This window comes from Amblyomma maculatum, chromosome 5 (genome assembly GCF_055883805.1).
Source record: "Amblyomma maculatum isolate TAMU_Amacu chromosome 5, ASM5588380v1, whole genome shotgun sequence".
In the NCBI taxonomy this organism is placed as follows: domain Eukaryota; kingdom Metazoa; phylum Arthropoda; class Arachnida; order Ixodida; family Ixodidae; genus Amblyomma; species Amblyomma maculatum.
The window spans coordinates 131,928,456-131,940,774 of NC_139348.1; the positions used below are offsets into that span (position 1 = coordinate 131,928,456).

The 12,319-nt window shown below is 45.9% G+C and overlaps 1 protein-coding gene across 1 annotated transcript in view; it reads left to right on the forward strand.

Moving 5' to 3' along the window:
• The window catches only part of sdk (sidekick cell adhesion molecule), a 58,651-nt gene that overhangs the window by 29,020 nt on the left and 17,312 nt on the right, over window positions 1-12,319 (forward strand). Inside the window, exons 14-21 of the mRNA XM_084604345.1 lie at window positions 824-1,211; window positions 2,313-2,648; window positions 4,177-4,275; window positions 4,931-5,122; window positions 7,684-7,841; window positions 9,118-9,394; window positions 10,219-10,406; window positions 11,715-11,994. Coding sequence (XP_084460471.1) covers window positions 824-1,211; window positions 2,313-2,648; window positions 4,177-4,275; window positions 4,931-5,122; window positions 7,684-7,841; window positions 9,118-9,394; window positions 10,219-10,406; window positions 11,715-11,994 — 1,918 coding nt within the window. The remainder of the gene's footprint in view (window positions 1-823; window positions 1,212-2,312; window positions 2,649-4,176; window positions 4,276-4,930; window positions 5,123-7,683; window positions 7,842-9,117; window positions 9,395-10,218; window positions 10,407-11,714; window positions 11,995-12,319) is intronic.

Genomic DNA, 12,319 nt, shown 5'->3' on the forward strand with positions numbered 1-12,319 from the left:
ATGGGGGATTCACTGACCAGTTCTGACTAGTTGTTTTAACTGTTTGTTGATTTGAAGAAATTGCACCAGAATGTACGAGAATGGCAGCCACTGTTTTGAGTTCACCTGTGTTCTAGCTCTGCCCCTTCTGCCATGCTATTCGAGTGGCTGTATAGTAAGGGTCCTTTCGCCTGTTTTCTTTGTTGGCCAGTTGTTGAGCGTACAATGGCGCAACTTTCTATGCAACTTTGCACTGCATTTTTCCCATTCAGGGAAACTGCTGCGAGAAGTCACAGTGGCCGTCAGCACATAGTTTTTTTTACGCAAGTCCTAGGTTTGCCACATGTACACTTTTGCTAGACTTTGGCAGTTGGCTCACTCACTGAATTCAGGTGCCATTTCTAAGGCCGCAAGATCAAATAGCAAGCGCGGTGGCCGCATTCTGGTGGAGACGGAACACAAAAACCCCAGTGCTGTGCGGCGCTCCTGCACTTCAACGAACCCCAAGGGGTCAAAACTGACCTAGAGAACTCCACTGCGGCGTCCATCTTCAGAATGTTTAACTCACTTACCAATACCAGCACGAAGTTAATTGATATGACAAACGTAAGGGGGTGTTAATTAATTAATTGAATTTTTCAATGAATGCTTTGAAGTGTGCTGGATGAGGGTGATGAACTGCGTCGGCAGGAAGGCTCTTTCAGTTGCCTTAGTTGGCTGCTGGACTTAAAAACTGGAGTAGCCAGTTTATACTTGCGATGCTTGTCCATTGGACAGCCATTGTGTAGCCACGGAGTAGACTTCATTTCATCATGACTTGTTACCGCTATGTGCCTCTTTGTAGGTGAGCTACCAGTTTCGGGTGAGTGCAGTAAACGGTGTCGGTGAGGGAAGCCCTGGTGGACCCACAGAACCAGTCTCGGTGCCCCCTGAACCCCCGGGTGGACCACCCCAAGGCGTGGTTGGAGCTCCACGATCGGCGACCTCCATCATGCTCCAGTGGCAGCCTCCACTCGAAGGCGAGCGCAATGGCCGCCTCCTTGGCTACGTCGTGCGCTACCGGCTGGCGGGCTACTCGTCCAGTGCCTGGTCTACGCACAATGTGACCACAACTCGTGCTCTCCTGGAAGACCTGATTGTGTGGCAGAACTACGCGATCGAGGTGGCAGCATACAATGAGAAGGGTCTGGGCGTCTTCTCTCCCGACATCCTGGTGCGCACGCTGGAGGGAGGTAAGACTCGAAGGCATCGTTTTCGCCTTGGCTGCGCATTTGTCTAAAGTTTTTGTCATCCAATAATGTTTACTCACACTCTGTAGTGTTAGCTTTTATTAGCTTGTTCCTCGGTTTTTAGCGACATAATAAAACATACACTTCCAACGGTTAAAAAAAAAACTGAAAAAAGAGAAGATTGACAATTTGACGCTCTTACGGGTGCCTTGATCACAACGAAGCGAAGCATGTAACCCATCGCCAGATGGCATTCTGTACAACTTTGGACTTCGTTCCTCAGTTTTGCGCCATCGTCGTCGTCAGTATTGGTGTGCACAGCACAACCTGACTGAGCTTTCGTGTGGCAAAGTGGGGAGAGGGAAATCCCCCTTCATTTTTAGTAGAGAAGAGGGAGAAATGGTTGGAGGGAGTGGGTTGATTATGCGAGAGAAGAAAATAATTGCACGTTTTGACTGCCCAAGTACGACATGGTGCATTCATTATGAGAACATATTCATTACTTGAGTAAATATGGTGCTTTTGTTTGTTTCTGTAGCAGCAGCAAACTGCTGTACTAATTTCAGCATGTGTGCATCAGAGGGGGTGCAAAATCCACACGTTGATTACCACCTGTAGCTTGAATTTATGCAACAACTGAGAGTGATACATGTGGAACTAGCAGGTTAATGCGATATTACTTTCTCTTTGTGGTCACCGTAATGTGTTGTGAAGTGTGAGGAAGGGAGAGATGAAACTTTATTGTTTAAAATGGCAAAATGCGCTAAATGGCTCACAAAATTAAAGAAAAAGGCTAACTTATTAGGCACATCCTTTTGTTAATGATTGCTGGTGTATGGCTGGATAGACATATGAGATATTTAGACTCTCACAAGAAATCTGTAAACTTTTTTTTCCTGCGTAATAAACCCTCCCCTCAAACTGATGTCAATTTTTTTTTAAGTGGGTTTTATGTGCCGTTGCATATGGTAAATGTGCAGGCTAGTTTCCCAAATAGGTTGGATGACAACACTGTTGATGTAATTTAAATATAATTGTATAGCAGGCTCCGGGGCAATGTTGCAGTGATCTTCATTTTCTTTTTTTTTTTCTTTCTTGTCACAGTGCCTCAGGCCGCGCCAACTGCAGTGCGAGCCGACGCACTGAACTCAACAGCTGTCCGGGTCAAGTGGCTTCCCCCTGACCCGCAACGGGTGAACGGCATCAACCAGGGCTACCGCGTTGAGGCGTGGTCCCGGGGTCAGGCGGTCGGCCTTCCGGGCTCGTCACCTGAGACCACACTGCTGGTTGCACCAAATGCCGGTGCACCCACCACAGAGCACGGGGCAGTCATCACCGGGTTGCGCAAGTACCACACCTACAACATTACGGTGCTCTGCTTCACCAGCCCAGGCGACGGGCCACGCAGCAACCCAGTGCTGGTAACCACCAAGCAGGACGGTGAGGCGCCCACTATCACCATTTCTAATATAGTGTCAAAGAAAAAGGTTTAAAAAAAGAAAGAGAGAGAGAGAACAGAGAATTTTGTCAATGAGTCTGTCGGTAAGCACACTGTGTTATTCCTTTTTTTTACGAATTTCGCAGTTTCTTGCTGCTACTATTATGTACTACATTTAAGCGTTCGTGCAGCAAACCTCTATATAGCGAACTCCTCGATAAGACTAAAATTTTTCGATTCTCCAATGCCGCCCCCGTTGAAGCGCATGTATTTTGAAAACTCCATGTAATGAGCATACCGTGGCCGTTGATCTTCATATAACAAACTTGCCACACCAACTATGTCAAGTGGTGTTGGATTACTGGACCGTTAGCAGAACCGCGCAAGTCTAACGACGATAAAACACGAACTGGCCTGAGAGAAACGTCTACGATTGCAGCAAGCTTAAATCCTCTGTGTGCAGATGGTCACATGAACCAGCCTGTACAAGAGCATGTAATTTCCTGCCTTGTATATGTTGAATGCCCAGCTGTGGGGGGTGGGGGGGGGAACCCTCGTTATATTGCATATTTTTTGGCCACAGAAGCTGCAGAGACTATATAAACTGTTGTCGAAACACTTGGCTATTCAAGAACGTCTGTATTGAGCAGGATTGATTGCTCACTCTGCTTTCTTGGGGCTCATTGTTCCAATGATGAAGTTGGCTACATGTTTTCTGCGAGCGTCTGTTTTAGTTGGCTGACACTGAAGTGTTGTTTTTCCCCACATGGGTTTCTGATTTTGGCAAGAGTGTCCTTGTAGTACTCTTCAGCGTTCTTCTTCATTAGAAGCAGTGAGTGTGTTAGTATTCAACATGTTAAGGCAACGGTCTTTTGTTGGACAGCACTGAGTCATGAGGCAACAAGACTTTGAAAAACGTTTGGTGGGATCTGCACCTTTGTGTGTATGTTGGCGCATCTCTTCCAACATTCTGGGGCGGATGGCACAAATCAGAAAAATGATGCCACTTGATTGTATAGAGCTTTGTCCCTCCGAGCTAGCCTATTCGCGCGTATACACTGTGAAAAAATTTTTCTGTGAAACAGTACAGAGTTTTTTCAGAGAAACAAGTGCGTGGGCTCAAACGACAAGCTCACAAAACGCACGTACGTGTTTGCTGGAAAAGAGAATTTGTTGCCATATCCTGGGCTTATTTATAGGCCAGAGCGAATAAGTTCACATTAATTCCAAGGTGTAAAAACATGGCCATTCTCGCCTGCAAAATCTCCAAGGGACTATTTGCATGATTATTGCAAGCAGTCAACTATAGGCAACAGGTGCTGCTAAAATGGAATTGTTTGCTAAAAAGAAATGGCAAGCAGGCAGGCAAGCATAAAAGTCTTTTATTCAGACATTTACAGGCATTTTCCTGTTTCTCGCATTTTGTGCCTTTATTTGTGCTTGGTGCCGACAGCTGCAGTGAGCTGCACAAATGCGGATGTCAGTGTCACCTACCCAGGGAGCGCTTAGTGCTTACCCTCCTTCCAACAGTTCCTGGGGCGGTGAAATCACTCAAGTTCGATGACATTCTGGACGTGTCTGTGCGCGTGCTGTGGACACCTCCCGAGGACACCAACGGAATACTACTGGGTGAGTTCTACGTGCAACGGCGTTCTGGCTTTCTGCTCGACTTTCTGCAGTGGAATGATTGGCAGGGGGCAATATCTTGTTACCTGCCTAAAATTCATTGGGCTACCCACTGTAATGCTCACCAGCGCCGATTCAATGGACCTGCACCGGCAGTCCCACCGGCAACGAATCCACCAAATGTCGTACCCTGGTTTAAGCTTTATAAAGTGCAGTAAAAGCTAGTTAATTCGAACTTGAAGGGACCGGGTGGGAAACTTCGACTTATAGCATGACCCAGAAAAAACTGGCAAGGACTGCTTGCATTACGACAAATTTGTTTGGTGCAGGACTGGGGAGTGGAGAGCAGCGCAGCAGCAACTGCTTTTCACATTTGCATCAATACTTTACTGTGTGCGCACTGTCAGGAGCAGTGAAGAAGAACTGCTCCGGAATCGTTAAATGCTCAGTTGTTCAGACAATTTCTTCCATGCCATCGAGTTCAAAAAATTGGTCGGCTACTGTACATTTATGCAGCCTGATTTGTGCAAGAAGTCCAGTGACAAAACTAATGTTTGTGCACGGAGGACGGTAGAGGGCCAAACGAGGGGTTCTGCGTTTGTAAGAATGACCGCCTTGACAATGGCATCTCGATGCCTGCTCCCTCTTCTTCCTTTAGGCTACACGCTCAGGTACTGGATTAAAGATGATCCAGGGTCAGCAGTGTTGCTCAACCTGACGGCTGATGAGAAGGAGGCCACGGTGCGAGGCCTGCGCCCGGTCACGTGGTACACCTTCGAGTTATTCGCCTGGACAGTCATGGGGGCAGGACCGAGCTTGGAGGCATCCATCAAGTCGGGCATTCCACCGGGTGAGGTCGCATTATAATTTGCACGGAGCGCCAAAACTGATATCAAGCGACAACAGTGCAGCTCGTGGGAACGAGGCAGTTTTTTTGCTGATAATTGTGTTTGAAATCTAATGCAGTGAAATTTGGCGAGTAGTTGTTGATGAAATTAGGTTTTCTCTTTTTAACTCTTTCGAGACTGCACCCATAGATCATCATTCACTTGTGACCGGCGAATTTGCATGCGTTGACGAACTCAAATTGGTGCGTATTCAAACACATAGCCCCATCTGTGCAATAAGCCTCATCTGTGCAATAGTTTGACAACTGCAGTTTTGGTTTTCTTGTAGCCGTTTTTCATTTTCGGTAGGTGCCGAGAGAATCACCTGGAGGGTGGCAGTTTTGAATAGAAACAAATGGGACCTTGTGATCACATCAGGATGGGCTTAGAAATCTGCATCAGTCACGCGATTTCCCTGTTTCTGCTGCAGATTTTTTTATGACAGTCATAGCAAAGAGTCCGGAAGACAACTTCATGAGTGCTGACTTCACTCTACTGATGATCCAGGTGATGATGACAATCAGCCTGAAACTTACTTTATTTACTCACGTAATGGACCCACCCCCCACTTTCATCTCTTGAGAATTTGAAGAGAAAAAAAAAAAAAAGAAACATTAGTCATTAGCGCGTCCCTCTGTTTCACGTCGTCATCGGCGCAGTCGCAGCGCATTCCTTAGCAGTGCACTGAGATGCTGTGCAATGATAACATCGCGGCATGTTTACATTTTGGTGTTAGCAACCACCTTTTTAAGTGAACAATGCTAAAAGCCGGCGTCGGCGTCGCTGACTGACCACCGTGTGCCTTTATTGATGAGTGATAGTTGGAAAGATGGATGACCGCAGAAAAAAAAAATATTAATAAAAATTGCATCACAATAAAGTTTCCCTCCGAACTGATATCCATTTTTTTTTTTTTTTAAGAAAAGTGGGTTCATTATGCGAGTCATAATTGCAGTGGAGTGAAATTGCTAAGGAGCAATTACATTGTGCAGTGAAGCCAATTTGAAGGCATGCTGTTCTGATAACAACATTGCTGATTTGCTGAAAACGTCCCTTTTCTACTTGGTATTTTTCTGCTCATGGCATAGCTTACAGTTCTGTGTGTTTTTGAACTTTTAGGGGTTTATGATTGGCCTGTTTTGCAAAGGGTGGCAGAGTGCGAGCTGGCTCGCAATTGATCGAAAATCAGATCAAGGAGCTCTTCCTTGAAAGCTGGCTGGTCAAACCTGCTTCAACAAAGGAGCTTCGCACTTCGTTGGTGGTCTGGAGAAGCTGCCAAGTTTACCGGTGTTTTCCTTATGACTGTTGACTCGTATGTCCAGGTCCGCAACCTGCAGGAGCGCCAACAAAGTTTTGAAGTAGGTTCGAAATAGGATCCGTTTTGGGAGTCTTTCCACATTCTAATGCCGTTCACTTGCGCTACCTTCGCGTTGGCCATTCATATTGTTCATTTCTGGCCTGCAAAAATGAGCACGAGTCAATTTTTCCAAAATGCAGGTTGATATGTGGTTATTCATGCTCGTGCAAATTGCTTAAATGTCCCGAGTTGAGAAATGCAAAAAAAAAAAAGTCAAAAGCCGACAAAATTGTTTTTACCTGCTTCTCGATTTCACACCTATGTCATCCTCTAGTGCCCACCAGTTTCCCGTGACAGTGAAAACCCAATCCAATATTGTTTCAGCGCCAGTTGATCATTGCCGTAGGTTGTTTTTTTTTTTTTTTTGAAACCCTATGGAATGGAGATAAAATAGCTAGACGATACAGCATGGTTAAGAGCAAGCTGAAACCGAAAGTATGTAAAGCTGGTGTTCAGGTTGATTGTTGCCTCGATCGTCATCGAAGCTGAAGTCGGAGATCAGGAAATCATCATCAGACTCTTCGCTGCTGCTGTCATAAGAAAATTTCCAGTAGGAGCAAGCGGAATCACGAAACTGACATCAAATTCTCGACATGTCCTGACACGAGTTTGGCACAATTTTAGCTGTCATTTGAAGCCACCATAGTCCAAACAGTTGCATCTTCTACATCTGCCTGTTGGAAAAGGAAAAAAAGAGCTATGCGAAAACCGAAACGGCTGTTATTAAACTACCTCCTAGGAAAGGTATGTGTTGCAGCTCACAGAGATTTGTGTTTGAGAGCATATTGAAAGCCGTCAATCACACGTAATCGATAGCCTTTGGGATAGTCTTCAAAGAGTTAAGCACTGTTCACTGCCAAAAGAGTTATAGAGAAGCACAACCAACCTGTTTGAGTCCTAATTGAGTTGATTTATACGAATGTATTCTGTAACCAGATTGCACAGCGAACATAGTTTAATCAGTGGCAAGACCAGCCAAGCATTGCAGATCAGTATGTTATGTATGTTTCAGCGTCCGTTGAAACTGCATCTATTATAATGTGGTTGCATTGTGAATGTGGCCATTCTTTATCAAAATCATAGAAAGGTCCTTAATGTGTTTTTTTTTTTCTTTTTTCTCTCTCTTTTCTTTCCGGAGTGAATCACTTTTTTTCTTCCACTTTTCAGTACTGCCCAGTGCTCCCAGGCGCCTTGCAGTGTCCAACATTGGGCCCTTCTCGGTTATGCTCCAGTTCACTCCAGGCTTTGATGGCAACACCTCCATCACGCAGTGGACTGTGGAGGCCCAGACGCGGCGCTCAGAGCATTGGATGCCGGTCTATGAGGTTGGTACCTCAGTTGTGTGTGCTAATGGCACTTTTGAAGCAGACATCTCGGCCTGCTCTCGAGTACTTTCATATTTACAAGGATTGAACCCTACACATGTGACGCTGCAGGTTAATCCTTTCAGACACTATCTCATTTCGTTTCGTTTTAATGCCTTATTAAAGACCCCTTTCTGGGTACTATATAAGGGGGGTTTTGCATGGGAGAAGTCGCAGTTATCGAAAATGTCATCACATGAGGAGCAGCTTTCCAGTCGATAGCTGTTCAGGAAAAAATGAACTAGCAATCAGCAGTTCAGGTAAGTGGAACAGCATTATAAAAAAGATGGCATTGCGATGGAATGTACGTAACATGGGGGTGATGTATGAGGGATGGTTGAAGTAACGTAAGTTGAGGACAACACAGAGGGCTGTGGAAAGAAAAATGATAGGGATAACGTTAAGAGATAGGAAACCTGCAGAGTGGGTCAGAGAAATAACTCAAGTCACTGACATTCTAGTGGAAATAAAGAAGAAATGGGCATGGACAGAACATGTAGCGCGAAGAAAGGATAACCGATGGTCGCTTAGGGCAACAAACTGGGTTCCAAAGGAAGGAAAGCGTAGCAGGGGGCGGCAGAGAGTTAGGTGGGCGGATGAGGTTAAGAAGTTCGCAGGGGTCAAGTGGATGCAGCTCGCATGGGACCGGGTTAATTGGAGGAATATGGGAGGGGCCTTCGCCCTGCAGTGAATATAGTCAGGCTGAGGATGATGATGATGATGAGATAACTATGAAATAGGTACCTCATGAAATGCAAAGGTAGCAGTGAGGACTCGTGCACTTTAAATAAAATAATAGCTCAAAGAAATTGAGGGCACACTTTATATCTGCATTGCCTTTAACAGCAAATCAGGAGCGATGCAAAATCCGGCACTAGCCTTTGATCAGCTAGACTGGCTTCAGTGCATGTCTCTGCATGACAGTACTGTTGCAATTGGAAACGAGCACGTCAGATCGAAAGCCGCTTTCAAGCGGACTCGACATTGGCCTCGTTATGCAGTTTTACCACATTAGCACTGCCAACAGATGCCCAAGGTCGCTCAGCAGACCTGGCTCTATTCACGAAAGGTGGCTTTGGAAACGCCCTGGCACTCAGTTCGATATATTGAATGATATGCTGAGCAGGAGTTTGATATAAGCAATAGTTCAATATATCCGGAATTAACTGTATAAGAGCAGTGGCGTAACGATTCAGAGTTAAGTCAAACACATTGGGTGCCCTTGTGTGCTGTGCAGACCAGTGCTCCCGAGGCCCGGACGCTGCGTGTGTCACCGCTTGTGCCCTTCACGGAGTACCGGCTGCGCCTTGTAGCAGCCAATGTGGTGGGCCCCAGCCCCCCAAGCGAGCCATCCCAGTGGTTCCAGACCATTCAGGCACCCCCCGCCCACCCGCCACGCAACGTCACTGTTCGGGCTGTCAATGCCCAGGCTCTGCGCGTTCGCTGGACTCCGCTTCCCCAAGTGGACTGGTATGGTGTTCCACGGGGCTACAACGTCTCCTACCGGGCAAAAGGTTGGTTTCCCTATGGTTCCGCTGCTTTTTTGTAGTTCTCTCTCCTGGTTTGATGCTGTTGCTGGTATTAGTGCCATGCCCGGCTTGCTTCATAGGTCATCTTGGCTACAGCAACAGCATATTTATATTCTTCTGAGCACACTGGCTGGCTTGGCTTGGTAGTGTCATAAGGCCATCATCGTTGTCTTAAAATAAAGAAAACCAGCAAAGCTTAATATGCTTCTTTTTTTCTTTACAAACTCGTAGCTGATTTTCATTTTGGGATATCTGTGTGACACCGGTCCCCTTGTCTCTTATTTGTAGCAAGAGTTCTATTGTATCGAGTTGCGCCGAGGTCATCAGGTGGGACTTAGACCTTGAAGGCTGGAACTTTCAGTTTGGTTTAATGTTAAGCCGGCCGCTTAACATTGCGCTGACCAATCACCCGAATGACTTTGAGCTTGGTGTGATGCTCTGAGGTCGTATGTATTGGCTATATGACCATGTGCATACTTGGTCATGGGACCATAGACGTCACAGGGATAAACAGAGGTGAAGCTGCTGTTTGAATTTAGTTTTGCCATGGAGGAGAGCCCATCGGGGACCGTCTACAATTACTCTGTGTCTGACACACAGCTCTCGCTCTGTATCTAGGTTTAGAAGAGTTAAACCTCCTTTTTTGTTTTTTTCATAATTTGCTTAAGACAAGTGGAAGTGTGGGTATGGTGTCACCTGTAGCAATCAGGAAAGGGGAGATAAAAGAAACGAGGGTGTACTAATAGAACCAAAAATGTAATAGCGAGCCGACTTAGAAGAGCAACGTGTCGTTCTACTCTCGTGTACAGATGAGCCCGACTTCAAGTGGACGGTGGTGGAGGACCACAATGCCAACAGTGTGGTGTTGGACAGCCTGCAGGCGTTCACACCCTACGAGGTGTTCATGGTGGCTTTCAATGATGTGGGTGCCAGCATGGCCAGTGCAATCTCCTCGGAACGCACCCGTGAATCAGCGCCCACAGCTGGCCCATCTCAGGTACTGCGCTGGTTTCCTGTATTGGGGACACTTGCTCTGCAGGGTTTAGTGTCACGAGGCAGGACAGGAACTGCGCTTCTTCGTTGAGATGAACGAGATGGCAGTGTTTAGTGCCTACCAATATATTAATGTGAAAGCATTTCTTGACTGATCATATGTGTCTGCAGAAAGTGACCTGTGCACAGAATGCGTGACCAAAAGACAGATCCAAAACCAATTCAACACAGTCCACATAACAAGCCAAGAAAGACAAAATACCGAATCCGGTCATGGTTACTTGGCTGTAATGCCTTAATAACATTGCATAATGTCTAGCCACATTAGTCATAGCTCAAGTGCAAGCCATAGCTAAGAATACCATCCAGAATCCACATTACAAGCCAATACCAAATCCAATCATGATTAAGCAGCTATAACGCCTTAATGACAATGCATAATGACTTGCGATGTTAGTCATAGCCCTAATCCAAGCCATAGCCAACAGTGCAATCAAGAATCCACATAGCAAACCAACCAAAGCCAACACAAGGTGCCCCTGTCTGTTTTCGCATTACCGCACTTAAGGAGATTTAAGTGCATCCCTTGAATTTTTAAATTTCTGGCTAGAAATTATTAACACAATAGCTTTAAAGGTCTAGTTCTGCATAAAAATCTGGCGGTGGTTTTGTTGGTATTGTCTGCTGCATTGTGAGTGAAAAATCACGGAAATGGCTCTGATATGTTGTAGTTGGCAGCCGACAAGGCCAAGTTGAAATAAGCCGCCACCTTAGGCAGTTCCTTTGAAATTGGAAGGCATGTTTGTGCGGCGTGGTGGAAGTGCAGCTTTTTATCTATTTCAAGTGGTTTTACACATAATATGGTAGGTTACGGCTGTATGCTAACCAGTATGTGTGAGATAATAAATGCAATAATTAAGGGGCTAGTTATTAAGCAAGTAGCAAAGAGCATGTACCCAAATAAGCATCTGTAAAGAGAGCCACACAAGGAAGCCATTAATTCATTCACTTCATACCGCTAAACGTGGAGTTTAAGAGTGTTTTCCAGTTTTTCTTTCTTTTGTTTGAAGAGACAGTGGCACGAGGCTTTTCATTACCTGAGGAACTAACTGGCCTAGATTTAAAATAATTGCACATTTGAAATCAACAGGAAAAGCTGAACAACTCCCTTATGCAGTTTCTCGAAATTCAGTTTGGAAATAAAAAAAAATGAAAACAAACTCTTCAAAAGTCTAGGCCCCCCTTATACCTTGACGTTGCTAAGCGTATTTGCAAACACATAATCAGAAAGGCTGTCGGTTTCATTGTGCAGGTGACGGCAAAGGCCACATCGTCAACCACCGTGGTCGTGTCATGGGGCAGCGTTCCCAGGGCCCACCGCAGCGGTGTACTGGAGGGGTACCGGGTTGTATATCAGGCAGCTCGGGAATCAGCGCCCACCCGCAAGCACATTGAGAGCAATGCCACATTCACAACCACTCTGACGGAGCTGCGCAAGTACACCACGTACACGGTGCAGGTGCTGGCGTACACACGCGTGGGCGACGGTGCCCTCAGCGTACCACCTGTCACGGTGACCACATTTGAGGATGGTGAGTGTTATTTCTGCCGGATTACTTTATTATATCTTGTGCAGTGAAGTAAGTTTGAGGAACTCATTCAAATTAGTTGTGGCGCCATCGTTATGCTAAAGCCCAGCATCAAATATGCTCCGTTAACATTAAAAACAAATTGTGCAAACTTGCGAGACAAACACGGGAGACAAATTTGTGAGGACATGCGCGGCGTTTAAAGCTTGCACATGTCCTGTCAGCCTCATCCGATGTGTTTGTCTTCCAAGCTAGCCGATTGAAAACCATGGGCTGTCTGGCCCAGCCAGAAGTATTGTTATGCTAAGTTGAATTGGGAGCATGAAGA